The 27,668-nt window shown below is 41.2% G+C and overlaps 1 protein-coding gene across 7 annotated transcripts in view; it reads left to right on the top strand.

The window, feature by feature from the left end:
- MICAL2 (microtubule associated monooxygenase, calponin and LIM domain containing 2) overlaps positions 1–13,731 on the top strand; it is a 253,290-nt gene extending 239,559 nt beyond the window's left edge. For 6 of the 7 annotated variants that reach the window (XM_072619419.1, XM_072619417.1, XM_072619416.1 and 3 more), the window contains 3 exons: positions 2,174–2,273; positions 8,647–8,720; positions 11,003–13,731. In XM_072619419.1, coding sequence (XP_072475520.1) covers positions 2,174–2,273; positions 8,647–8,720; positions 11,003–11,187 — 359 coding nt within the window. In that variant the 3' untranslated portion in view covers positions 11,188–13,731. Of the gene's footprint in view, positions 1–2,173; positions 2,274–8,646; positions 8,721–11,002 lie in introns of those variants that run through there. The other variant, XM_072619418.1, reaches the window with a different exon arrangement.
- Positions 13,732–27,668: the final 13,937 nt, after the last annotated feature.

The raw sequence follows: 27,668 nt of genomic DNA, 5'->3' as shown, positions 1-27,668 counted from the left end.
TCAGTCAAAAGGCTACGCTTGAGGACCTAGAGGGTCACATGAATTTGTTCTGAGAAGTTTGGATTCAGTCAAAGGGCCACACTTGAGGACCTAGAGGGCCACATAGATTTGTTCTGTGAAGTCTGGATTTAGTCAAAGAGTCACACTTGAGGACCTAGAGAGCCACATGTGGCCTCAAAGCCACAGGTTCCCCACCCCTGGTATAGATCAGAAGATATTGAGTCATGTTCAAAAAATTACTGATGAGCAAGTAACTGGAACAAGACATGTTCTTCTGATTTATATTATTATAGGGGATGAAACAGAGGCCAGTGAGTAATTATGCAACAAATGTACATCAGGTAAAAAGCAAATCATTGCAATCCATTCAGGATACACTTACTCTGTCTAAGGCTGCCTGCTCCATGGAGACAAAAATGAAGCAGCCCCTGCCCTCAAGGAGTTTCTAGAATACTGGGTGGCTGTAACATGTTCACAGATAAGGAAATACAAAGTAACCTGAGGAAGGAGAGGATACCTAACAACAGATATGGGAGTGTTGGGAGGATAGGGGGAGTGGAAAGTGAGAAACTCAGAAAAGGGCCTCCAGAAGGAAGCAGCCTCTGAGCTGTGCCTTAATGGGACATGGAAACTCCAAGAGAAGGAAAGACCAGGAGCCCAATGTGCCCTGTTGCATGTGGGGAGAAGCTAGCACCTAGTGTTTAACTTAGCAGCTGGGAAAGTAATGAACCATGTGTAAAGTACATTCTAGACATACATGACAGAAATGTATAAAGGTGTGGGACTGAGACAGGAAATGATGAGATACTGAGGAAGATGATATAGTGCATTGAGTGCTAGGCTGGACTTTGTGTCAGAAAGATATGCATTTGAATCCTGCCTCCTGTCTCTTGCTAACTGGGCGACTCTGGACAAGTTGCCTCTGGACCTCAATTTCTTTATCTGTAAAATTGTGGAGCAGGGAACTCTGTGGCATCTAAGGTCTTTTTTGCAACTCTAAATCTACAATCCTAAGTACTAGGAAAATATACGAAACAAGAAATCATTATTAAGAATATGCCCGTGGGAGTGGCACATCAGTACTACTAGTCATGTTCATTTTTTAATCTATATAACTCTTTGGATGCTTCTGTTTAAAGTGTAAATTTGGGTATTGATACTACCCACTTGCCCTGTAACTGCAGCAAAGGCTTCTTGTAGCTCAATAGGGTGGGTTGCTCTTCTAAACATTTGCCAGATTGTTTCAGGAAGGCAACAATGAATTTAAATTCACTCAACCTTGGTTTCCACATCTGTAAAATGGGGATAATAACGGCGCCTACCTCCTAGGCTTGTTGTGAAGATGAAGTAAAATAGTAAAGGACCAAGTAAAATCAGCTAATAAGACTAATAAAAATAGCTAGCATTTATGTGGCACTTTAAGATTTATAAAGTGTCTTACAAATATCATCTCATTTTATCCTTACCACCACCACCCTGCCCCCTGGAGGTAGTTACTATGATTATCCCCATTTTACAGATGAGGAAACTGAGTCACAGAGTGGTTAAGTGACTTGCCCAGGATCACATAGCTGGTAAGTGTTGGTGGTTTCACTTAAATTCAATATACATGCAAGTCAAGACATTGCCCTCGCGGTGTCATTGGTCCTCTTTGAGAATGAAGGGCAAACAGTAGCGATAGTCACTTAGCAATAGCGTTGAATGTACCAGAATGGATTAGACCATACAGGTCAGTAACTGGCAGAGCTAGAATGTGATCCCAGGTTCTCTGACTCCAAATCCAGAAACCTGTGAAAGAGAGATCATTTTCACCAGAGTGCAGTACCAGGCAAGGAGCAGTGGGAGAGACCCCTGGTCAGGTTCTGTGGTTCTGTATTGCAAAGTCCAATTGAGAAGCCAGGGCAGGCCTCCATGGTTATCCCCACCCTTCAGTGTCCTCCCTGACCAAACTCCTGAGTGGGTTTCATTTCCAGAGAGTTCTTGGCCTGGAGTGTACACAGGTGCGCTCTATCTGTCCTGCCCGCAGGCTCCTGGTATAAACAGCGCATCAGCAACTGCTACCCAGCGTGGGTTTATTGAGGCAAACATGGCCAGGTTAAGGTGGCCCCAGGGCCGTGTGATCACAGGGCACAGCACTCCAATAGAACACATTTCTGTTTTATTTCTTAAACAGATTCAGGCGCACAGGATGAGGCACGGCTCCTGCATGAATGGTTTAAGCTGGTCCTGGAGAAGAATAAATTAATGCGATATGAATCTGAGCTCTTGATCATGTAAGTAAAGGAACACAGACAACAGTGAGACCGAGGCAGGCTGCGGGGAGGGGGGGCAGCCGCCCCTCTGTTCCACTCCCCTGTTTTCCCTCCTGATGCATGGACAGCCCTGATTGAGGCAAATTGCCACTTTATGTCTTGCATATCATATGCCTATTAGTGAGGACACTCTCCAGTTGTCCATTCCCAGCATTGAGTCGTATAGCACACAGAGATTCTGCATGGTTATAATAGAGATGGAAGAGCAGGCTTTCTGTCTGGCTCCTATTGAGAAGAGAATGTGTGGCCTGGGAGCTGGGAGACCTGAAGCAGGTCCTGTCCCCATCTCTGGCCCTCTCTGGGTTCTAGTTCCCTTATCCAGAAAAGAAAGGGGATGGCAGTATAGGCAAAATCCTTACTTCTCGTGTCTGCTTGCAGACCCTTGCTCTGCTATGATGTCTCCTTCATCCTTCTCTCTTTTTACATTTATGCCAAACAATCACACTGTCCTCTCCTGGGTGAGAGAGAGAGAGAGAGAGAGAAAGACTTTATACTATAAATATTATGTTATATATGAAATGTATACAATATTATATATGAGAAATATATGTATCATGTGAGATATGTTATAAATATACCATATATGATATAGATATATGTGAAAATAAAAATAACACATGTACACATGTGGATACATATGCATGGTGGCCTATATATACCCACACATGCATGCATGTGTGTATACACACACACATATCCATATATACCCCCTTCTCTCTTCTGGCACTACCACCACCCTGGTACAGGCCTTTATCACTTTGAGCCTCTTGGTTGATCTCTCTACCACAAGTTTCTCCCTGCCCTACTCCATCCTCCCCTCTGCTGCCAACATGACTATCCTAAAGGGCAGGTCTCATCATATCATCTCCCAACCCTTGTTCAAGAAAATTCAGTGGCTCCCTATTACCTTTAGGATCAAATATCAATTCTGTTTGGCTGTTGAAGCCCTCCCTAACCTGGCCCTGTCCTACCTTTCCACTCTTCTCAGACTTTATCCCCCTGTGTACAATCTGTGATCCAGGGACGATGGACTCCTGGATGTTGCTCACACAAGATGCTCTATCTTCTAGCCATGCCCTTTCTCTGGTTGTTCCCGATGCTCTAGAATTGTCTGCCTTCTCTTCTTTACCTTTTGGCTTCCTTGGCTTCTTCCAAGTCTCAGTTAAAATCCTGCCTTCTTGCAAGATGCCTTTCTCCAGTTCTCCTAAATACCTAAATGCCTGTCATCCCCCCTCCCAGATTGCCTCCAGTTGCTCTACATCTACATCTTGTCTGTACATACTTGTTTGCAGGCTATCTCCCCCATTAGACTGTGAACTCCCTGAGGACAGGGACTCTTGACTTTTTATTTCTCCTGTGCTTAGCACTGTGCATGACACATTGTAGGTGCTTAATAAAGGCTTGATGACTGACTGACTGAAGAGTTCTCAGCCCAAGGGTCTATGATCTTGGAACTTTTCATATTTTACTAACTGTATTTTGATATAATTGGTTCCCTTTGTAATCATCTGTATTTTATTGTATGTATTTAAAATATTATTCCAAGGAGTCCATAAGAGTTTTCCAAAGTGGCCCATGATGCATAAGAAAAGTCAAGAACTCCTGTTATGGGACCGTATAAAAGGAATAATCTTGCAATTGAGGGTGGTCCCTAGTCAGGGTGGGATGAGACCAGGCCTTCCTCAGAAACAAAAAATTCTCCTTCATCAAAGCTACCAGCCTGCCTGCTGCAATTAAACCTCTGGAGCACAGATGTGCCTGGTGGGGTGGGGAGGGTTGATCATAGGCTCAAAGAGTCCAATCTGGAAGACTCTTGAGGTCATCTAGTTCAACGCCCTCATTTTATAGATAAGGAAATGGAGACCAAGAGGGATGAAAATATGAAAACTCCATCAAACCAACATTCTGATCTGTATTTGGGGGTTCTCCCACCAATCTTTGGTTCCTCTAATTCCATATCACCACCATATATAAGCTACTTCCCCTACCCATTATTTCCACCCATATATTCTCATTCCCATATGACTCTTAGCCAACCACATTTCTTTTGTTCCTTTTGAAACCCCTCTTCCCCATTGTTAAGAAGTTCCCCTTTATTTTTATATCTTCCCATTGTATATTTACATATCATATATGTATATATATAATGTATATCCTCTATGTATTTATATGTTACTTACATATGTGTATCCTTTATATATATATATATGCACACACACACATATATGTGTGTCCTTTATGTGTTTCTTTTTGATATCTTCCTTTCCATCTCGTGATACCAGTGGAAGCCTGGTTTCCTCCTGAGGGTCCCACACCTACTCCCACCCTCTCCATTGCTCATTCTCTCCTCCCACTGCACTCAGAGGATGGGACCAGCAAGGGCAGTAGTCATGCTCCTCACTTCCCATCATTCCCATCTCTTCATAGCCTTTTTTGATATTTGTGAAATCTATTGTATTTGACCACCTATCGATTTAACTGGACATCTGTTGCTAACTTGACTGTTACAACTGGCTTGCCATCCTTTGCCCTCCAAGGTCACCTTCTGCCTTAACCAATGACTTCAGTACTTGGTTTGCATTTTCCTCTTCTCCACGTCATCTACTACCCTCTTCAGTGACTTTAAAAATCTTTCACGAGACCTCTTCTAAAAGTGTGACCCTGTACAACCTCCATGCCCACCCTGCCTTGATGACCCATCTGGGTGGTCACTCATTAGTGAGACCTCACTCTCACTTGAAAGTGACCCACCTCTTAGAGAGCGAAATCCCAAGTTCCTCCTCCTTCATCTTCATCTTTGGTCTGACTCTTTCTCCCTCGTACCCTTACTCTCATCAGGATGTACAGATTTTCAGTCTCTTCTTTTTCTCCCTTTCCAGGATCCCATGACTCCAAAGATTTTATGGGGAGTTATTTACCAAATTTAGCAAGGCTTTCCTTCTTTTCCCCCTCTTTTTTATTGCTGAAACTTAAATACACAATAAGAAAAGAAAAAGGAACATCAACTTAAATATTGCAACTTAAATGCAAAATAAGAAAAGAAAAAAGCACGATCATGTGCACAGCAGACCATAAGACTGGATTCAAAATATACTGCAATACATGTTCATTTCCAGAAAGCCTATACAATAAATACTCCACGCTGTGTAGAGAGCTGTCCATCTTTTCTTTGCTTCTTTGTTAGTTTTCTTTTGTTCTCTGCTGTGCACTTTTTACTTTGTTCTTCCCCCCGCTTCCTTCCCCTGACTCCCAGAAGGGTGCAATTAAACACAGATATATTTATATATAGATATATAGATACACATATACATACTTACGTAGACATATACTTGCCCTAACAAATGCACTTCTGATCTTTCTTTCTGTGTTTGTGCATATCTCCTATTTCCTATCCCTCCTGACTCCTCTACTTTACTTCTACCCACAACCTTGCTCTTCTATTACTTAATCTATCCCCCCTCCCAATGATCCCTCCCTTATCTTCCCATTCCCATAAATCTACAAAGCTTTTCTTCTTAATAAATCTCAGACCAGCCCAGTCTTAGCCATTACAAATTCTGAATGAGCCAAACCAGAATTAATAAGGTTTTGTCATTCAGTAATTAAATAAATATTTATCAAGGGCCTTATTCTGGGAAGTCAGTTGTGCTATGTGCTAAGGAGGATGTGGCATGTATGCAGAGAAATATCGTATAAGGTATTATCTTTATATCTCACAGTTGATGGAGCAGGGGATGGGGGAAGGAATGGGACATGCAAATATGAGGCTCTGTCTTCAAAAATTCCACCACAGACTCTTCTTAACTGGATGGCCTTCAGAAGTAACTTAGCCTCCCTGTGCCTCAGTTTTCTCCACCTTGAAATAAGGGGCTTAAACCTTAGTTGGCCAAAAACTCTAGACACTCCAGGTCCCCTTTTCCTTCAAGGAATGAACCTTGACAATAAGCATCAAGAACTGATTGGCCATGAGTTTGTGTCTTCCCTTCCACCACTCCTCAGGGGATTCCTAGAGTTGGAGTAGAGGGAGAGGCCTCTTGCAGAAGGTGGAAGCTGAGTCTTGAGGGAAGCTGGGGAAGTAAGGAGGGAGAACATTCCAGACATAAGGGACAGCCAGGGAAATGTCTCACAGTTGGAGAAGAGAGGAAACCCAAGGGCAGCATAAGAAATAAAGAATATGGAAAAGGGCAAGTTTATGAAGAACTTTAAATGCCAAACAGAGGACTTTATTTAATCTGAGGGTAATAAGGAGCCACTGGAGTTTGTGAAATAAGAGGCTGACATGGTCAGACCTCCCCTCCCCACTTTTAAAATTCAGTTTTATTTTCAGTTCCAAATTCTCTCCATCCCCCACACATTGAGAAGACAACAAGTAAGTTACCCATTATACATATAAAGTCATGCAAAAAATATTTCCACTTTGTTCTTGTAGTTCATTCGTTTCAATCATGTTTGACTCTCTCTGACCCCATTTGGTGTTTTTTTGGCAAAGCTGCTGGAGTGGCTTGCCATTTCCTTTTCCAGTTCTTTTTACAGATGAGGAAACTGAGGCAAACAGGTTCAGTGACTTGGCTAAGGTAACACAGCTAGAAAGTGTTTGAGGCCAGATTTGCTGCATTAGCCATGTCCAAAAAGAAAAAAAAAACAAAGAAAGAAAAAGAAAATATGTGCTTTAATCTGTACTCTGATTCCATCAGGTCTCTCTCTGGAGGTGGAAAGCATTTTTCTTCGATTCTTTTGGGATAGTTGTGGATCATTGTATTGATCAGAGTAGCTAAGTCTGTCATAGTTGATTTTCCTTACAATTGCTGTTACTGTGTAGCTTATCCTCCTGGTTCTGCTCACTTCACTTTGCATCAGTTCATATGTGCTACATTTTTCTGAAACCATTGTCTTCATCATGTCTTACAGCATAAGAGTATTCCATCACATTCATATACCATAACTTGCTCAACCATTCCCCAATTGATGAGCATCCACCTCCATTTCCAATTTTTTTCAGTATCACAAAAATTGCTCTAAATATTTTTTTACATATGGGTCCTTTCCCTTTTTCTTTGATTTTTTTGGCTATCAATCCGGCAGTGAAATTTCTGGGCCAAAGAGTATGCACAGTTTTATAACTTTTGGGGCATAGTTCCACATTCACTGGAGTAGTTGAACTAGTTCATAGCTCTTCCAACAATGAATTAGTGTACCTATTTTCCAATATCCCATCTGTCACTTGTCATTTTCCTTTTCTGTCATCTTAACCAATCTGATGGGGATGAGGTGGTTCCTCAGAGTTGTTTTAATTTGTTTTAATTTCTCTAGGTATTAGTGATTTAGAGCATTTTAATATGATGATTAACATATTTAATTTCTGAAAACTGTTCATATCCCTTGATTATTTACCGATTGGGGGGATGGCTCTTATTCTTATAAATTTGGCTTAATTCTCTATATAATGAAAATGAAATCTTTATCAAAGAAACTTGTTGCAATTTTTTTACGCAGTTTCCTGCTGTTCTAGTTTTGGTTGCATTGCTTTTGTTTGTGCAAAAATTTTTAATTTTATGTAATCACAATCATCCCTTTTACTTCCATGAGCCTCTTTATCTCTTGTTTTGTTATGAACTCTTCTATCCATAGATCTCTGACAGCAGACCTACTCTTCAGAAAAATCACCTTGGTGACTGACCAGAGTTTTTAAAATGTATCTAATAACGTCTCCCCTGATACAATTGACCTAAATTAAAATTCCTCCCTGGAGGCTTACTAGCTATGTAACCTTGAGCATGTTACTTATCCTCTCTGAGCCTCAGTTTTCCTTATCTGTAAAATGAGAGGACTTGGTCTGAATGGCTTCTAATGTTCCATCCACTCTGGTCCTGTGATGGGTAACTAACTTCGTGGCTGTTGTGAGGATCAAATTACATAATATGAAATGGACTTTGAGAACTTAAGGTGCTTTCTGTTAACTATAAATATTATTATTGTTGAACAGTAGAGCTGTAAGTTCTACAGATATTATCTTGATCCTACAAATGAGCAAAATTAAAGCTCAGAGAGGTGGATTGACAGGTCTGTGGCCACAAGTTAGTAAACATCAGAGGCATGATTTGAACCCAGTTCTTCATGATTCCAAGTGCAGCACTTTATCTACCCATGCTGCTGACAAAAGAACCACAGGCCTGGTCCTTCTAGTCATACTAGAAATCGGGACCACAGGGGCAGCACAACTCACTAGGGAAATCCAGAAACACCCCTTGCAGAAGGATGAGAAGATACTTTGATTGCATATTAATCAGAGGTAATCACTAACATTTATCATCTTTTCCTATTTTGTGATGCTCAGGGCTCAAGAATTAGAACTGGAAGACCACCAAAGCAGGCTGGAGCAGAAGCTAAGAGAAAAAATGTCCATGGAAGGTGAGTTAAGGGGAGATTTTTTAGACTCACATCAAAAAGAAAGGGATGGGTCCTGAGCAGAGAATTCAGTTCAATTTAGAAAGCATTTCTTAAGTCTGTATTTTGTGCCTGACACTGTGCTGTTGAGTGCTGAGGGTACAAAACCAAAAATGACCCAATCTCTATCCTTAGAGAATTTACATTTGGAGTGGGAAGAAGCTATAGGTTGAGAGATACAAAATATACCAACATATGGAAATGCAAAGGAAATTCATGTCATTGTAGGGTTTTCTAGGGTGGGGAACTTATGGCCTCAAAGTCGCTGCCCCTCCATTAGCCAGTCTGGCCCTTTATATGCAAACTAATTTGGGGAAGGGAAGATATAAGCAATGTGTCAAGGAGGATCAGGAAAATCCTTCTATAGGTGCTTTAAGGCCCTTGAACTGAGCCTAGAGGCAGGTGGGACATTCTCAGAGACAGATGAGGAGGGAGGGCATGTCAGCAATAGGGATAAGCCGAAGCAAAAGACACAGAGGAAGAACATGCATGTAAAGAAGAGCAGCCAGAGGCCGGTTTGGCCAGAATATAGAGTAAGTACGGAGGAATAATGTAAAAGAGTCTGGAAAGATGAGTTGGAATCAGGTCTTGAAGGGCTTTAAATGCCAAATAGATGCATTGATATTTTATCTTAGAGGCAATAGGTAGCCTCTAAATCTTCTTGAGAAAAAGAGAGATATGGTCAACTCAGGGCTCTAAATATGTCTCTGGCGATGATGTGGATGGTAGATTGGAAGAGACAAGATTGGTAGCAAGTAAATCAATGAGAAGGCTATATATGTAGTATAGCAGAAAGAGTGCTAGGTTTGGAGGTAGACTTCTGAGGGTCTCGGAAATTATTTTAAAATGCATTAACCCCAGGTTAAGGGGGCTGCAGGCCAGTTCTCAGTGAGAAGTGGCTAGTGGGGGGGGGGGGGTCAGACAGGGAAAGGGGAATGAAGGAGAAGGAAAAATGAAGTCTCTACAAGAAGCAAGCAGGTTGCAAGGAGCAGGATGAGTACTGGAAAAAGGATGATTTTAAGCAAGGCAGACCTCATCAGTGAAGGCTTATGGGACGCTCCTCAAATTGCACAGAACTTAATGTCAGATTTATATGCCTGGATACTGAGTTTAATTTGCCACAGTACAATTTGGTGAGGGACATACTACTAAAAATCACTTAGCCATACTTTATTTTGAATTCCTTACTGAGCATTCATAACCATACTCCGGTCACATATGGTCCCTGCTTAAATGCAGTAGCTTTTAATTAGGCTGCATTAAAAAAAAAAGAAGAAGCTGATGGCAAAGGGAAGGCAGCATGTCTACTGTGAATAGATTTGACCATTTCCTTTAAGGAAAATGCCCCATTCTCTTTCATTTTTTTATACCCTCCCACAGAACCTCATTTGTCCTTGGACGTCTAAGGGTTTAGTTACAAAATTCAATCCAACAAGCATTTATTAACCATCCCTCCATACTAGGTAATAGGAATACAAATAAAAAAAGTCCATGCCTACTATATGCCAGCCACTGGAAAGAGCCCTGGGCGTACAAAAACAAAAACCCATCTCTTCTCTCAACGAAGTCAACATGCAAACATCTATGTACAGACAAGATATAGACAGAATAAATTAGAGGCAATCTCTGAGGGAAGGCACTAAGATTAAGGAGGATTTAGAAAGACTTCTTGAAGGAGATGGAATTTTAGCTGAGATTTGAAGGAACCAGGGCATTGAGGAGGATGAGATGAAAATGGAGAGCATTCCAGGCATGGGAAATAGCCAGCAGGATTGGAAGAAAGATCATGGGTTCGAGGAACACTGGCAGGGAGGCCAGTATTGCACTGTCACTATGAGATAGTTCTTACCCTCAGGGCTCTAACATTCTACTTAGGGGAGATCGGGGGTGATGAAGAACATATATACTTATTAGTGATGTGCATACATATGTATATATTACACACAAAGAAATTTCAGGGAACAGGGCACAAGCAACTGAGATGATACCACCAGTTGTCAATGGAATGATTGCCTCATGATTTTATATCCATTCTCCTTGGGATTGGAGCTGCCCCATGCTCAAGGTATCTTAGAGTACCCATAGCTGTTAGGGATATTTCCTCATGTTAATTTCATTTCCTGTTTATTGAATAACAAGAGACCCTGGATCAACAGCAAAGAATGTAAGTATTAATGAAATAAACACCCTGGCTGATTTTAACACAAGTGATTTCCTCCCTTCCCACTCCCCCTTTTTTTCCATAGAGAGCGAAAAAGATGAAAAAGTTCGAAATGAGGAACAGGAGATTTTCACCAAGATGATGAGAGTGATTGAACAGAGGGACAAACTAGTGGATTCCTTAGAGGAGCAAAGAGTGAAAGAAAAAGCTGAAGACCAACACTTTGAAAATTTTATGTTATCTCGAGCTTATCAACTCAGCAGATCATGAAGAAGCCTGGGTGCATGCATCTCAATCATTTGTGGCAGCTCAAGGATCTTGTGGGTCAGAAAAAGAATAACTTAGTTGCCTGATGAAACATGATTGTGGAAATTCTTCTGCCAGTGCTGTAACACTGGTGGGCAACTAGGGCTATACCCCAGGGGGAGTGAAATTTAGGGGACACAGAACACTACACTTGCAGCCCTTTCAGCAGCAAAGAAACAAGTGAACTTAGTATGTACAGCAGCTATCCCCTAAGGGAAGCTTTAACCTGACACTGTCCTGCTCTGGGACTGGCATCCCTGGGACTTGGGTAAACACTCCTCCCCATCACACAAATGTTATGTTATTGGCTCTGAGAGCAAAAATGACTAATTAGAACACATTTTCTCTTTCAAGGTTATAAACAGATAAACACAGGGGAAAAAATTCAGAGACGGATCTTTTTTTAGCAAGGTAGAGCAGTAGGGCACCAGATTATATTCTGAGAACCCAGGTTCAAATCATGTCTCTGTCACTTAGTACCTATGTGAATTTGGCAGTCATCTCTCCAGGACTCAATTCTCATGTGTAAATGAAAGAACTGGACTAGATAACCTTTGAGGCTGCTTCTAGCTTGATATCCATGCTCCTATCATGATGCTAACAAAAAATAGTCTAATAACAGCTCTCACAGATATTCCTAGAGATTTACAAGGGCCGTTGGCCAAGTCACCAGACACTCCATTGCTCTCTGTGGGCTGTACCTGTGCCTGGAGAATGGACATCATCTTTTGTCCCAATGGAACACACACACACACACACACACACACACACACACACACACAGAGGCTTTACTGTTACAATTAAGACTGAGCTTTCTTAATCCTTGGATATCATTGAGAGGGTTCTCTGTGCTTTAGCATTTTAAAGAGGCTTTTGTTTCCCCATTAATTTATCCATATTTACTTTTTTGTATGGGTGAACTGTTTTTAAATGTCAGAAGGAGGCTCCACTGCTTTAAAGATTAGATTAATATTTAAATTGGGTTTCAAGAGGAGGAGAAACCCCTTAGTCCACTGATTACACAAAGCAAACACCCAGTATAGCAGGTGTGAATTCAATCTAGGATGGGTTTAATTTACCAGGTGCATTTGCAAACCCTAACGTAATGTACACAAGGGATGTACTTTTAATACAACATTTGAGTCCTAATTTTGTCCAACTCCCAAACTGTTACTTAATACGAGAGAGATTAACAGCTTTGACAAAATGTTATGGGCTTAAAAATGTCTTGCCTTTAGGGAACTCTATCTGGTAGGGTTCAGAACATGAAAAGGCAAGTTGGAGGGTGGTGAGGCTTTCCTAATTCATGGTTCTCTGAGGGTTTTATGTACTGTCCTTAATAGAAAAAATGAGAGAAACCCTGATCTTGGGCATCAAAGATCCAACCGTTGTTTTAACTGCTGCTAAAATATGGCAATACCAGGTCCCAATTAGTGTGAATAGTGGGTCCCTTGAAATGGTCACATGTATTCCAATTTGCACTATTCAAAATTATGATGACATAGAAATAGGAAATTGGTTTCAACCCAATAAGAATATGCAGGATGAATTCAAATAAGACCACTTGGGCACTGTTTTCTCGCTGATTGGTAACTAGCTCATGGACTTCTGTACTCCTGCATTTCCATGTCTAAGCTCCAGATTTCTGAGGTTTCCGTTACTGGTTGCCATGAGCCCCACGACAGTGGGTGTAGAAGTCGAAGCCTTTGGATCAATCAGAAGAGAATGATGATTTCCCAGCCTGTTTGGGGCTCTTCAAAGAATTGTCATTAGCCAGAAAGATCACTAAATCCTGGGTATCTCTGTTGGCTCAGGTTGGCTGAAGGTTTTGTTTCTTATTAGGTAAAAGGTGCTTTTCTTATCTTTGCCCAGGACTCAAGGATTATGTAATTAATTTGACTCATTATAACTCTAAAATCTTTATAATAAGTTAATCTGTGAAACCAATTTCTGTGTCCGTGACTGCCTAAACCACCATAACAACACCTTATGTAAAAAAAAAAACAAAACAAAACAGGGGAGGGAGGACTGTCAGACGGTTAAAGTCCAGTCTTTGTGTGGTAGATTCTCATTCATTGAAATGGCCCTTCCATCGTCTTGGTATTTATCTAGGCACACATATCTCCTCATGCCTTGAGTTCTGAGTTAACCATGGTCAGGTCAAGGCTGTCAATGCCTGGCTTTCTATTGTGAGGAGTTAGGCTTAGCCCTTGTTCTGAGAGCACAAAGCTGCAAGGTAGCACACTGGCCTTAGAATCAAGAAAGACCCAGGTTCAAAAAATTACTTGATACTTGATATTTGTCAAATCACTTAAACTTTCTGAACCTCGGTTTGCTCATCTATAAAATAGGTCTAATAGTAATAATAGCTTTCCTCTCATGGGGCTGTTATGACGATCCAGTGAGATAGTACATACACGGTGGTTTATAAACCTTAAAATACTACTATTAAAACTTACGACTTTTGGGACACCTTGTATTAAACATCAGCTGCTATTATTATCTACCTATCTGTTGACTTGTGTATGAGTTGGTAACAGTTAAGAAGACTCTCTTATCACTCTGCTATTTCTGTTTTATCCTATTGGGGAGGTATGTTCATATATCTACATAAAGCTATTGAGTTGCCCAAGCGATATTGGCATTAGGTTCTTTGACAATAATCGTTGTTACTTATGTAGCATTTTCAGATTTGCAGAGGACTTTGACCTGCTGTGTGCCAGCCAGTGTGCTAAGCACCAGGGATACAAAGAGAGTCAGACAGTCCCCTGCCCTCAAGGAACTTACAGTCTCATAGGGGAAACAACCTGCAAATAAATATATACAAATAAGCGATATACAGGATAAATAGGAGCTCATTAAAATAGGGAAGGCACTATTAAGACAGGGTGGAAAAGGCTTCTGCAATTTTAGTTGGTACTTGAAGGAAGTCAGGGAAGCCAGAAGGCAGAGATCAGGAGAAAGAGCATTCCAGGTTTGGGGTGGGGGGTAGAGAGCGGATATAGTAAGATAAAATACCAGTGTCTTGTTCAGGAAACAGCAAGGAAGCCACTGAATCCAAGAGTATGTGAGTGGATCATGTTATAGTTTGTCCTTCATTCTCAAAGAGGACTATGACATCATGAAGATGATGCCTTGACTTGCAAGTGAATTAGATTTAAGTGAGGGAGGGCTGTGCAAAGTCATCAGCCTCACTTTCTCCTCCAGAACCATGAGTGGATGGATATAAGGTATAAGAAGACTGCAAAGGGGAGGTGGGAGGTTTTGAACACTCAACAGAAAATTTTGTGTTTGATCCTAGAGCCAATAGGAAGCCACTGGAGTTTATTATTATTGTATGTTATGTTATTATTATTAAGTATAGGTTGATGTGTCAGACCTGCACTTTAGGAAAATTACATTTGTATCTGAATGGAGGATGAATTGGAGTGGGGAATATAGAGGTGATGAGGACCTGCACCAGAGGGATGGCAGAATCAGAGAAGAGAAGGGGGTTCATTGGAGAGATGAAGCAAAGGTGAAATTGATAACAGACCAGGTATTGGGAGTGAGAGATAGTGATGAGTCTAGGATGACTCCTAGGTTCGAGCCTCAGAAACTGGGAAGATGGTAGTGCCCTCTGCAGTAATAGAGAGGTTTGGAAGGGGGAGCATTTCAGGGAAAAAAATAATAAGTTCAGTTCTGAACATGTTGAATTTAAGATTTCTACAGGTCATTCAGTTCAAGGGTGTCTGAAGGGCAATTGGAGATAGGAGACTAGAGGTCAACGGAAAGATTAGGACTGGATAGGTAGTTTTGAGAATCATCTTAACAGAAATATGAATTAAATCCATGGGAGCTAATGAGATCACCCAATGAAGTAGTATAGAGGGGGATGAGAAGGGGCCCTAAGACAGAACCCTGTAGCACACCCACAGTTAGAGGGAATCACCTGGACAAGGATCCAGCAAAGGAGACTGAGAAGGAACAGTTATATAGGTCGGAGGAGAACTAGGAGAGAGTGCTGTCCCAAGAATTTAGAGAAAGTGTCAAAGAGAAGAGAGTGATTGACAGTGTAAAAGGCTTCCGAGAGGAAACGAGGGTTGAGAAAAGGCCATCGGCTTTGGCAGTTGAAGATCACTGGTAATGTTGGAGCAATTTTGGTCAAATGATGAGCTCAGAAGTCAGGTTCTGAAGAGAACAAGAGGACAAAAAGTGGAAGCACATACTGCAGAGGACCTTTTTGCGGAGGTTAGCCACAAGGGGCATTCCCAGCTCTATATTCTCCTAACAACTGAGATATTTGGTGGTGTTGTTTTTCAGCTGAATCCAACTCTTCATGACCCCATTTGAGGTTTTCTTGCCAGAGATACTGGAATGGTTTGCCATTTCCTTCTCCACCTCATTTTATGGATGAGGACACTGAGGCAAACTGGGTTAAATATCTTTCCCAGAGTCACACAGCTAGTAAGTGTCTAGTCCAGATTTGAACTCAGGTCTTCCTCACTCCAAGCCTGACACTCTATCCTCTGCACCACGTATTTGTCCAACTGAGGTAATATTATCTCATCCAAATTTTTCAAATGAGGAAACTAAAGCTCTATGGGTCACACAACTAGTGAGTGCTGAAGCTAAGATTGAAACCCACAACTTTCAACTCCAGGGTTTTTTCCACTATGTAAAGCTATCTCCTCCGAGGATACTCTTAAAATTCAGCCTGTTCAGTATTAAGTTCATAGAGCCATATACCTAGATTTGGAAAGGGCCCTAAAGGCTATCTAGTCCCACTCCTTTATTTTACAGATGAAGAAACTGAGACCCAGGGAGATGAAGTGACTTGCCCAAGGTCACTCAGAAAGTCTATATCAAAGGTGGGATTTGAACCCAGGTCCTCTGGCCCCCAAACTCTTTTCGACTGTACCAAAGTTCAAAGTCTGCCTAGAGATTCAAGTATGTGCTTTCTGGTGATGCTGATGAAATAAGTGACTTGAGTGTCCTACATGCATTTGGTCATTTGCCTGGTATGGGAGATAGATTAATTAATCTGTCTACTGAGATGGGCATATATTGAAGAGGTTGATGTGAAAATGATTATCATTCTTCACTGCTGGGGTTTCTCAAAGAACAATGGCCACTTATGACACACAGGTTGTGTTAATGGATGTGAGAGATGTAACACTCTCCCTTTCTCTTCTAGAGTCTCTTATTTAAAGACCCAGTCTTATGTGGCTGGTGGATTAAAAACTTTTAAAATTAAAATTGCAATCTATTTACAATGCATGCTCATTCTGCCACCATTTAGAACAGAGAAGCTGCATCTGCATTGGCAAGGGGCTGATCATTGGACCGGAAGCCCGTGAGACCTTGGATTTAGTCCTAGCTCAGCCACTAACTCACTATTTGCTATATGGGCAAAGGAATTATTCTCTCCACACCTCAACTTTCTCATCTGTAAAATGAGGAAGTTGGACTCAACCTCCTTCCCACTCTAAATTATGCAATTCAAATATTTGCATTGTTGAGGTTCACACAGATGTTTTCTTTGGGTCTGTTAAGGCAGTGCTATCTTTTCAAAATACATTCATACATTATTCTTAATGGATAAAGTAGGGGAAATTTTATTTGGGGCTGAGAATACAGGAAAACGTTTTTATTCATTACTCTCAATGGATGAAACAGAAAATGGTTTCTTTGGGACTGTTAAGACAATGAAACCTTTTCAAAATGTTTCCGTTCATTACTCTCAATGGATGAGACATTTCCCCTGGGATCATCTACACATAGTACCCTGGGCCTTTAGACTGTTGCACCTGTTTCAAGTAAATCTTCTGCTGTTATAGCATGAGGATGCTGTAGCCAAGGAAAGCATTTTCAAACAATTGTGTTTTTTTTTAACCACCCTATGAAAGAATAGTTGCTAGTAGCATCCTCAGGACATAGAGGAAACTGAACTGAGAAACCTGGCTCATGGTCAGATCTTGGATCCAGATTCATGCAGATTAGGAGTGAAATCAAGGGATTCCAATTAGCCAAGGGGTGGACATATGTCAAGTCTCTGCAGGGCTTGGCTTTGGTGGCTACCCTAGTGCCAGTGGGACTGTTTGCAGGGCAGAGGTGAAATGGTCCATGGAGCTGGAGTCATCAGCTCCAAGGTCAGCTCTCCCCAGTATTCAGTTCAATCCTCATGTCCTCCTTCCTTCCCAAAAGAACAAAAAGATAAGTTACTATTCTTCCAGTGAATTCTGTCCTCTACTTCTTGTTCATAAGGAACATGCTTCTTTCATATTAAGATGATTTTTTATCTCTGCTGTTGGTATATTTCCTTTATGAGGAAAAAAAACCACAAGTTTGCATTTTGAGATCAGAAATAAGAGGGAGCTATTAAGCTGTGAAACACAACATGTGGTTTTATGGTTTCATTTGGAAGATGGCATTTGGTAATATTAGGATAATCGGAATCAATAAGCACTGTCCTACATGCAGCTACTACACCTCAGAGAGGGCCTGACAAATAAGGGAGGGGGTTGATGTCCCCTTTATTCTGTAGTCAGATGAAAAGTTCTTTTAGCCCATTTCTTTTCCTTTAGGGAAGCAGATTGGCAGGTTTTTGCTTCAAGTCAAAGATGGATGAATATCCCTGGGGGTGGTTGATGGCAGAACCATCTAAATCTGGCCAGCATGAGGTGGGGGCTGTAGAGGGGCAGCTGGGAGCCGCAGGACTGGAGGGAACTGGGGAGATTGGATGTGGTTAGTGCTGATTTAGGAGTTTATTGTAATAAGAAGCTTCATGTGCATGGGAAAGTCTCCCATTTCATCCCACTGGGTTTTTTTTTCAGTCAGTGCTACTCAGTGACTTGGGGAGAGGCATTAACTCACTCCAAAAGTTGAGGAGGAAAAAGATTGAATGAGTTCTCCTTTTAATGCTGAAATGAACTAAAGGTGAGCAGCTGAAGGACTGAAAGCTCCAATTTTAACCTGCTTCATGGGATCATGGGATTTTAGGTCAAAACTGGAAGGGGTCTCAGGAGTCATCTAAGCCATTGTCAAGCCCAGGGAAGCTTAAGCCCAGAGAAGTGAAATGATTTACCCAAGGTCATCAACCTGAGAAGTGCAGCTCTAACTATTACAGTGAATGCTTCAATTGCAATCTCCATGAGAGGACCTGGGAAAGGTTGGGCTATAAAGAAGAATCTACAAAAATAACCTTGATTAGTATGTTTATATGGTGGGCGGGACACCTGGCAAACTTAGCCCCCTCCAACCAATTTGGCAGGGGGCCATTTGCAGAAGAACAATTAGCAGAGGAGCAGGGGGAGCAAACCTTCGTTTCAGATGTCACAGGACTCCATGTTGAAAGCTATTCCCCAGGCAGGGGCCAGGTAAGAGAGAGGTGGAGGGGCACATTGGATCAGCCTGTAATCCTCACTGGGAAAAACCATGCAACATCAAACCTCAATAACATGGTTGTGTTTGTCTATGTTACGCTTGGACTTTCTTCAGTTAACATGTAAGTTTTCAGAAAAATTTTACTCCCTTTCAATCAACAGATCAATCGATCAATGAGAATTTATTAACTATTATGAACCAGGCACTCTTCTAGGTGCTGGGGATGCAAATATAATGAAGAAAAAGATCTCTATTCTCATTGGAGGGGGAGACAAATATATTAATATATAAAAACTAAATACAAAGAGAATAAATACAAAATAATTTGGAAAGTAGGGCACCAGCATTTGTGGGATTAGATCAGAAAGATCAGGAAAGCCTGGTTCTGTGTAGAAAGTGATGCTTGAGCTGGGAATACAAAGACAGAAATGAAACAGTCCTACCCTTAAGGAACTGACATTCTATTAGGTATTAAAGCCATCAGATTTGCCAAAGGGTAGAATTCTGTTTTTGAATGTGGCCCCAGAGGGCAAAGGCATGAAATTATTTGTGTCACCCTTGTGACAAGCCCTCATGGAGATCCCATTCATTAATCTTTTCCCTTAATGAATCTGTTTGTATATATGGCCTTTTGCATGCATAAATATTTAAGAGCCAGGAACGTAATCATATGGTCCCATAGCTTTTTATGTCTCTCCTTTTGACTTTTCCTGGTAAGAAGACTGCCTGTGTTCTTTTCCATTCTTCAGTGATTCAACAAGCATTTATTAAATGCTAGGTACTAAGTGTTAGGATTACAAAGAAAGGCAAAAGCCATGCTTTCAAGGAGCTCACAGTCTTATGGAGGAGACAACATGAAAACAACTATGTACAAACAAGATATAGACAGAATAAATTAGGCAATCTTAGATGAAGGCACTGAGAGCAAGGAGGATCAAGAAAGCCTTTTGTAGAAGGTGGGACTTTAGCTGATGCTTGAAGGAAGTCAAGTGATAGCAGCAAGGAGGAGGGGACAAATTCAGGCATGGGGGATAGACAGTGAAAATGCTCAGTGTTAGGATAGAGAGTGTGACATTCCAGAAACAGCAAGGAAGCCATTTTCATTGGATCATAAAGAGGTGGAGGGGAGAAGGTACAAGAAGATGGGAAAACTGGAAGAGGCCAGGTCATAAAGGCTTTCAAAGTCAAGAGCAAGATTTTATATTTGATCCTGGACATAACAGGGAGCCCCTGGAGTTTCTTGGAGTTTTTTCTTCTTAAGGCAGCTAAGTGGTACAGTGGATAGAGCGCTGGGTCTGGAGTCAAACTCTTCCTGAGTTCAAAATCTAGCCTTAGACGTTTACTAACTGCAATACTGGCCCAGTCACTTAAACCTGTTTGCCTCAATTTCTCATATGTACAATAAGTTGGAGAAGGACATGGCAAACTACTCCAAGAAAACTCCAAAGGGGTCATGAAGAGTTGGACACAACTGAATAACAACATGGAGGGATGACGAGGTCAGATTTGTGATGTAGGAAGATTTGATAATGGTGGTTTGGACTGGAGTAAAGAGAGACTTGAGGCAGGAAGACCAACCAGAAGTCTTCTATAGTAGTCCAGGCATTAGGTGATGAGGGCTTGTACCAAGGGGATGGCAGTGTCAAAGGAGAGAAAGGGAAGGAAAGATGCTATCAACTATAGATCAGATATGATCCACTTTTAAAGTAGACTCAACAGGACTTGACAACTGATTAGATTGGGGAGGGATGAAAAAATGAGGAGTTGAGGATTACATTTAAGTGGTGAGCTCGGGTCAGTGGGACAATGGTGGCACCCTCAATGGTAATGGAGAATTTAGAGGAAGGGAAAGTTTTGGGGATAACTGTAATGAATTTAATTTTGGGTGTGCCAAGTTCAAGATGTCTATGGGAAATCCAGATTGAGCTGACCAATAGAGATACAAGACTAGAAGTCACTAGACAGATTAGGAATGGACATGTAGATTTGAGAGTCATCAATATAGAGATAATAATTGAATCCATGGAGACTGATGAGATGATCAGATGAAAGAAGATAAAAGGGTTCAGGGTAGAGTGTTGGGGGCACCAAAAATTAGTGGGCATGGCCCCAATCAAGATCCAGCAAAGGAGCCTGAAGAGAGCTCAGACAGGTAGAAGGTAAATCAGAGAATATCGTCACAAAAACCTACAGAAAGATGGGTATCAAGAAGATGATTGTTGATAGTATCAAAAGTGTAGAGAGGTCAAGAAGGATGAGGATTAAGAAAAGGCCATTACATTCGGTAATTAAGAGATCATTAGTAAATTTGGAGAAAATGGTTTCAATTGAATGATGAACTTAGTAGCTGAACTGTAGAGAATTAAGAGAGAAGGAGGGGAAAGGAAGTGGATGCAACTCCCATAGATAATCTTAAGGAATTTAGTCACAAAAGGGAGTAGAGATGTAGAAGGATAACTAGCAGGGCTGGAGGGATCTTTTGAGGGCTTTTTGAAGGTGGAGAAGGCACAGAAATGTCCGTAAGTAGTAGGAAACCAGCCAATAGACGAGAAGAGACTGGGGATGAGTTAGAGAGAGGAGATGGTAAAGAAAGCAATCTTATGGTGAAGAAATGAAATAGCAATGCATATAGAGATGTTTGCCTTGTCAAGGAAAGGCCACCTCTTCGTGTGAAACAGGGATGAAAGAAGAGATAGTAGCAGAAGGTATCTGAGTGATATGAGAAGATGAGAAGACAATAAGAGAAAGCTGTCCATGAATAGACTCATTTTTTTCAAGAAAATATGGGGCAAGATGGTGAGGAGTGTAGGGGAAATAGACCCTGTAGGGGAATTAGCCTGGGAAAGAACTGAGCAGTAGAGGGATTGGAGTTTGTGGTAAGGATAAGGAACCAGGCTTATTGCTGAGCAGTGTGAGAGGAATGACAACAGATCATGATCAGATAAAGTAATTTCAGAGTTCATGAACATGGATATGGATCACTTATAAAGTCAAGGAGTAGGTCATGGGAAATAAGTAAGTTAAGGAATTGAAAAGTTGGGACACTGGAAAGAATATCAACATATATGAATTCCCCTAGTATGACAGCAGGAGTTGGGGAGGAGAGAAAAGACTGGAAGACAAACACTGAACTCACTGGGGAAGGAAGGAGAGTCTTCTAGATTCTAGAAGTCAGTATACAGCAGTCACCAGAATTTCAACTGGGTGACAAATATGGATTGAATGAACTTCAAAGGAGGAGAGGTTACTGAGCTGATGGAAATAGAGGGTGAACCTGAATGTAACAATGGGAGGTAAGAGCTATTCAAATTTCCCCATCACAAACAATGAGTTGGGGGCATAAGTGAAAGTACAACCAGTGCTACAAAGGATACCTGTGTCATCAGGAAGGATCCAGATCTCAATGAGTGCAAGAAGAAGAAGCGAATGAGAAAGCAGAAGGTTTAAGATGAAAGCTAGGAATTCCAATCAGTACAAGTGGAAGGATTAAGTAACTTTAGAATAGGATGGTAGGGAGAAGGGGTTGGGTAGAATGTGATGGGAATAATTGACCCATCAGTGGTGGGGTAGAGAATGAACAGTGGCAGTCATGAGTTCAGAATCACTAGGAGGAGAAGGATTTGATGGGATTGAAGTAGGTTACTTATTGAATAATGAGTTGAGGTTGGTTATTATTGTCCATAGGGGTTTGTGTCAAGTGGAATTGTGTCCTAGGCATCAGGCTGAAAGGGGCAGGGGCAACAAGGGAAGTGTGAATGCTGCCTAGGTGCAACTGTTGTAGACATGGTAGTCCTACTATAAAACTAAGGAAGAGAATCCTTTGGGAAATTGTGCAATACTTTCAATGATCCCAGCTATTCATTAAAGTAAAACAACTTTTTTTTTTTAACACTGGTAATATTCTGATGATATAATATGACTGTAAATCACAGAACATTTTGTTGTTGTTTTTTATCTTTCATTCTTGAAGAGGACCATGACATCAAGAAGGTGATGCTATGACATACAAGTGAACTGGATTTAAGTGAGGCAGGGCTGTGCAAGGTCACCAGCCTCACTTTGTCCTCTGGAGCCATCTGGGTCCAGTGGCTAGATATAGATCAGGATGAGTGGAAATGGCCCCAACAGAACATTTTAATTTCCAAAAAAATTAAATTGTCAGTGACCCAAAATACAATGGAAAGAAGTATGGTGGGCTAATTTTTTAGCAAAATGAAGGGTAGGGGTATGACCTGGTACTATGATTTCACTAATGTAGGAAACTACTTGTAAGAAACCTCCCTCTACTCATGCTAGGTAACTATTTTCAAGTTGTCACCTTAGATAATTGACAGAAACATCAAGAATTTAAGTGACTTGGCCATAGTCACAGATCCAGCATGTGTCAGAGGTAGGACCCAAGTCTTTCTGATATTGAGGTTCAGTTTTCTCCTCACTCTACCATGCTATCTCCCAAGGGTGTAAGTAGGCTGAAACATTTTACTCAAAATGACTGTTGCACATAAAGTGGTCTAAAATATGTCATCCAGAATATAATCATGATGATAATCTGAGAATATAATTACCCAGATCATGTATTACCCAAAATATACATGATCAGAAAAGGGAAATGGACTGATCATGTAGTGAGAGTGAGGGACAACAGATGGATAATGTGATGACTGCTCTGATATGGTACACATGCCTTAGAAGAAAGCCTCCATCCCATTGGGTGAATCCCCTAAGGAGGATTTGTGAAAGGCCATGGACAAGCGTCACAAGGGAAAGATGTTGTGGGGCTATAGAATGGACGGATCATCATTCGCACTGCTGCTGGGCATGGTCTTATAGATGAGATCGCAGATTCTCTGAAACATTGAAGTAATCTGTATCCGAAAAGGAATCTCTTCTAAACATCTCTGACAAGAGGTCATCCAGGCTTTACTTGGAGATCTCTGGGGATGAGAGACTCACTACTTCACTACCCAAAGCAAACCAAACAATAACAACAGCAAGTACTTTGCAAATTCTTTCCTAAAGATTAGATGTACTGGTCCACCACAGGAATGTATACTTCCCAAGGTCATGTGTAACTGAGTGCCAAGTCACAAAATGAATACAAAAAGAATCTTTGATTTATCAACATAAAGAAATCCCAGTATGGGAGGCCCCTTTGCCCACACTGAACTATAAATGTACGCTGATATCTGTCTAAGACTTAGTAGCTGTTTAGGGAGTGGTCTGAGGCACAAAGATGTTGTGTATTGGGAATAAAAAACAACAAAACAACTCTTTCTCCAGGCAGGATTTCATGAACACCTGCATTGACCACCCCAAGAATTTTCCATTAAACCTAGTGGTTTTCTCTTTAACCCTGGCTCAACACACTGTCTGTTTTTTTCAGCTCCTGCTGCAGCCACAGTGAGTTACTGAAGGCAGATCTAGTCCTGGACATATTCATGTTGTCTGAATTCAATTGCCCCCTCCTTGTTACTTGGCAATCCTTTTATTACTCTTTTCTCCTTGCGTCTCTCACAGATCCTTTTTCACTCCCCAGAATATTCCATTGAGGTTGCTTGGTTTATTTGTAACTGGATCAAACCCACTGTCTCCTTTCTCTTCTCCAGCTTCAGCCACAGTGAGTTGCTGAAGGAAGATATTTATATATAACCAGGCAGAACTAGTTTGAAACATATTTATATTGCCCAACTTCAATTGGACTCTCCTGCCTGCTTGGCATTCCATTTATCTCTTTCATTTGGTCCCTAGTTGTTGGTCTTCCAAGCAATCCTGTCCAGTGTTCCTCACTTTTTTTATTGCCTTCACCTACAGACCTCTGGATCTATGACTTCACTGCACATGTGTGGGAGAAGATTTTGAATATCTGCTATGAGCTTACTTATCTACCCCTCTTTTGTCACATCTCTGCCTCTAATACTTACCCTCTTATCCTCCCCATAATCCGGAACATGGGTGCTTTCCAAGAGTCTGACTCCTTTCTCATTCCCTTCCTCCTCTTCCTCTCTTCTCATATCTTCTCACTTTTCATCCCCTCCCCTCTCTCCTTAGTAATCTCATCACCTCCCATGGTTTCAGTGATTACCTCTATGTAGATGATTCCCATCCTTGTGTCTCCCTGCCCAACATCGACCCCAAAACTCCCATCTTGAATCTATAAATGCCTGCTGGACATCTCCACCTAGCTGACTGGCCAGTGTCTCAAACTCAGCTTCTTTAAAACTGAAACCATCAACTCTTCCAAATCCTCAGACATCTCTGATTCTGTTCATGATGTCATCATTTCCCCAGTTAGAACTTCTCTTCCTCATCCCAAGTGTCCAGTGAATTACCAAATCTTGTCACAGCCATCTCTGGCACGTAGCTCTTATTTTCAACTCCCTTGACAATCTCTTCTCACCTAAAGACTATCATAGCCTTCTGTTGGCTTTCGACACCCCCCCTCCCCATCTAGCCCTTCTCTAATCTACCTTCCTCACTAATGCTCAAATAATCTTCCTAATCCATAGGTAAGGATGATCATGTCATTTCTCTAATAAAAAATATCTGGTGCATACCCATTGCCTACTGGACATAGCATAAGGTCATGATGCTGGCTTTTGATGTCCAATATAATTTGACTCCAACCCACCCATCCAGCCTTATTCACATGACTGTCTTGCATGCATTCTGGGTTCTGGCCAAATCAATCTCCTTATAGGAGTTAGAGCTGAAGGAACCTTACAGATTATTCTAGTCTTACCTTTCATTTTACAGATGAGGAAGCAGAAGCTCAGAGAGGTTAAATGATTTCTTGAAGGTCACATAAATAGTGAGTAGTGAAACTGGAATCATTTGACTCTGTAAATTAGGTGATCAGGGCAAGCCCTCTCTGAATCTGCTGAACTGGGCTACTTCCTATGTAGACTGGCTCCATTCCTTAAGATATGTGTTCTGACTCTGTATTAGTGAATATGTGTGACCCATTAACTCCTCACTTTGACTGGAACAGTATTGAAAATTATTGATAACTGAGCCAACGGATACCCTTCCCTAAGACTCTACCATCTTTCTCTTATTGCTTTGGGAGTCTGCCAGCCTCTCCCCCAGATCCTGATTCTACCACTTACCACTTGTGTGACTTTGGACAAGTCACTTACACTATTTGGGTTTCGTTTTCTCATCAGCAAAAGGAAGAGATTGAATACCTTCTGAGAAATATATTTAGGTGGTAGTTGCAACCCTGACAAATAGGCGAATTCACTTAAGGAAGAGAATTTAGAGAAAATTGCAGAGAATCTAGGATAGAATCTTGGGGGATCCCAGCAGATACAATCAACAGGGATCCCAGATACAATCCCAGGGATACAATCAACAAGAGAAGCTGGAAAGGAAAGGGATGAGTAATCAGGAGGAATTAGGACCATTAAGTGTCAGAAAAGATGAGGGAAGGGAAAGTTTTGAAAAGAAGTGGGTATTCAACAGCAATGAATGCCAAAGAAAGCTCTAGAAGAATGTAGACTTCAAAAAGCTTTTGGATTTGGCAAGAAAACAAGTGTGGGTGACCTTGGAGAAATGTTTCATTACTGTTGAGAGAAGCCAGAGGTTGCAAGAGGTTAAGGAGTGAGTGGGTGCTAAGGAGATGAGGTGAGAAGTGTATATGACTCATTCAAGAACTTCAGCAGTGAACAGATGTGTATTAGAACAGTAGTTTGAGAAGGATAAGTGAAGTTAATGGATGCTGCTAGCAGACTATTGAGATGTGCAAATCCTCTCAAATTTATGAGGTCTTCCTGTGGTGAAAGGATGGGGGAGGAGAATGAGGCTCTCCTCCCTATATTATCCCCTCTACTCCATAAGTGGTTCCTCTCAGGGGCTTGGCTGGAAGTACTCTCTCTCTTTGCTCACCACTGGAATCAGAAGAGTTCTGAATTGACCTGTTATTTCATATGAATTTAATGTTAATGTTAATGTTAATTTCATACAAAAACCAAAGGGTGTGGATGAGTCTTTTCAGCCAATATCAACATACATCTTATGTGGGCATCACTTTACTTCATCCAAGGGCCTTTACTCCTTCCAGATTGATCAGGACTTTTCCACATCTATTTAAAATGTCTTTGACTGATGAGTAGATCCAATAGGGATGTCAAGGCCTTGTTTGCACCTAGTTCATATGTTCAGCTGACTCTTTGGAGAAGTCCAGGTGTGTTAAATTATTGAGATATAGATGTGAGACATTCCTCTTCTACTTCTACTTCTTTTTTTTTTTTTTTACAGGTGCCAGAATTGGCAACTATACTGAAAATTTTTAAAACTATGTACCAAGGTATGTTATACAAAATATATACAAGGCTTCTGCCAAAATAAGAGAGCACAACAACAAAACCTAGATGAGATGAAGATGTTAACATCTAACATCTCTCAACACCTGCAGTGAACCAGAGGAGCATGTATACTACAACACAGTCTGCACACATATCAAAGAGTAAATTGTAGTAAGGTATAGTAATATATAAATGACCAGGAATTACCCCCAAGTCTGCCCATGATCCCTTCAGCACAAAAGAAGGCCATTCCTCTTCTTCAAGAGAAGAGAATAGTTTGCTCCAAACCATTACTAGCTCTAGCTGTGCCCTTGAGGATATAGGTTGTGACAGCCAGTTCAGCAGAAGGAAACAGAGCTCTTTGTCAGCTATGAGCATACAAAAGGTGCTGAGCAAGGTGATGTGTCTTATTCCCTCTCAATGAACCAAGCAAACATGGTTTTCTGAATGGTGTCCTTGTAAGAATCTACAATTGACACACAGTAGTAGCTGCCTTTTGCTCCCAAGACAGCTTTTTTTCATTCATATTTGAGCCTCACTGAAGCTGTGATGCCTGAATGTTCCCACCATCCCATGACCTGCAGCATTTTATTGCCAGTATGACTATAATCAATGACATACTTAGTAGGTTGTTCATCATTAACAGTGTCAGAATCAAACCATCATACCATGTAACTCTAACAGATGCTGCCAGAAACACCTAGGTTCAAATTCAAGAATAGTGTATGTTATGAATTGCAGCCTTTTCACTGTACATACAAAGTTTTCTACCCTTTT

The sequence above is a fragment of the Notamacropus eugenii genome, chromosome 6 (genome assembly GCF_028372415.1).
Source record: "Notamacropus eugenii isolate mMacEug1 chromosome 6, mMacEug1.pri_v2, whole genome shotgun sequence".
NCBI classification, from domain to species: domain Eukaryota; kingdom Metazoa; phylum Chordata; class Mammalia; order Diprotodontia; family Macropodidae; genus Notamacropus; species Notamacropus eugenii.
Note: the sequence above shows the minus strand (reverse complement) of the source record. Positions and strands in the feature narration are given on the sequence as shown.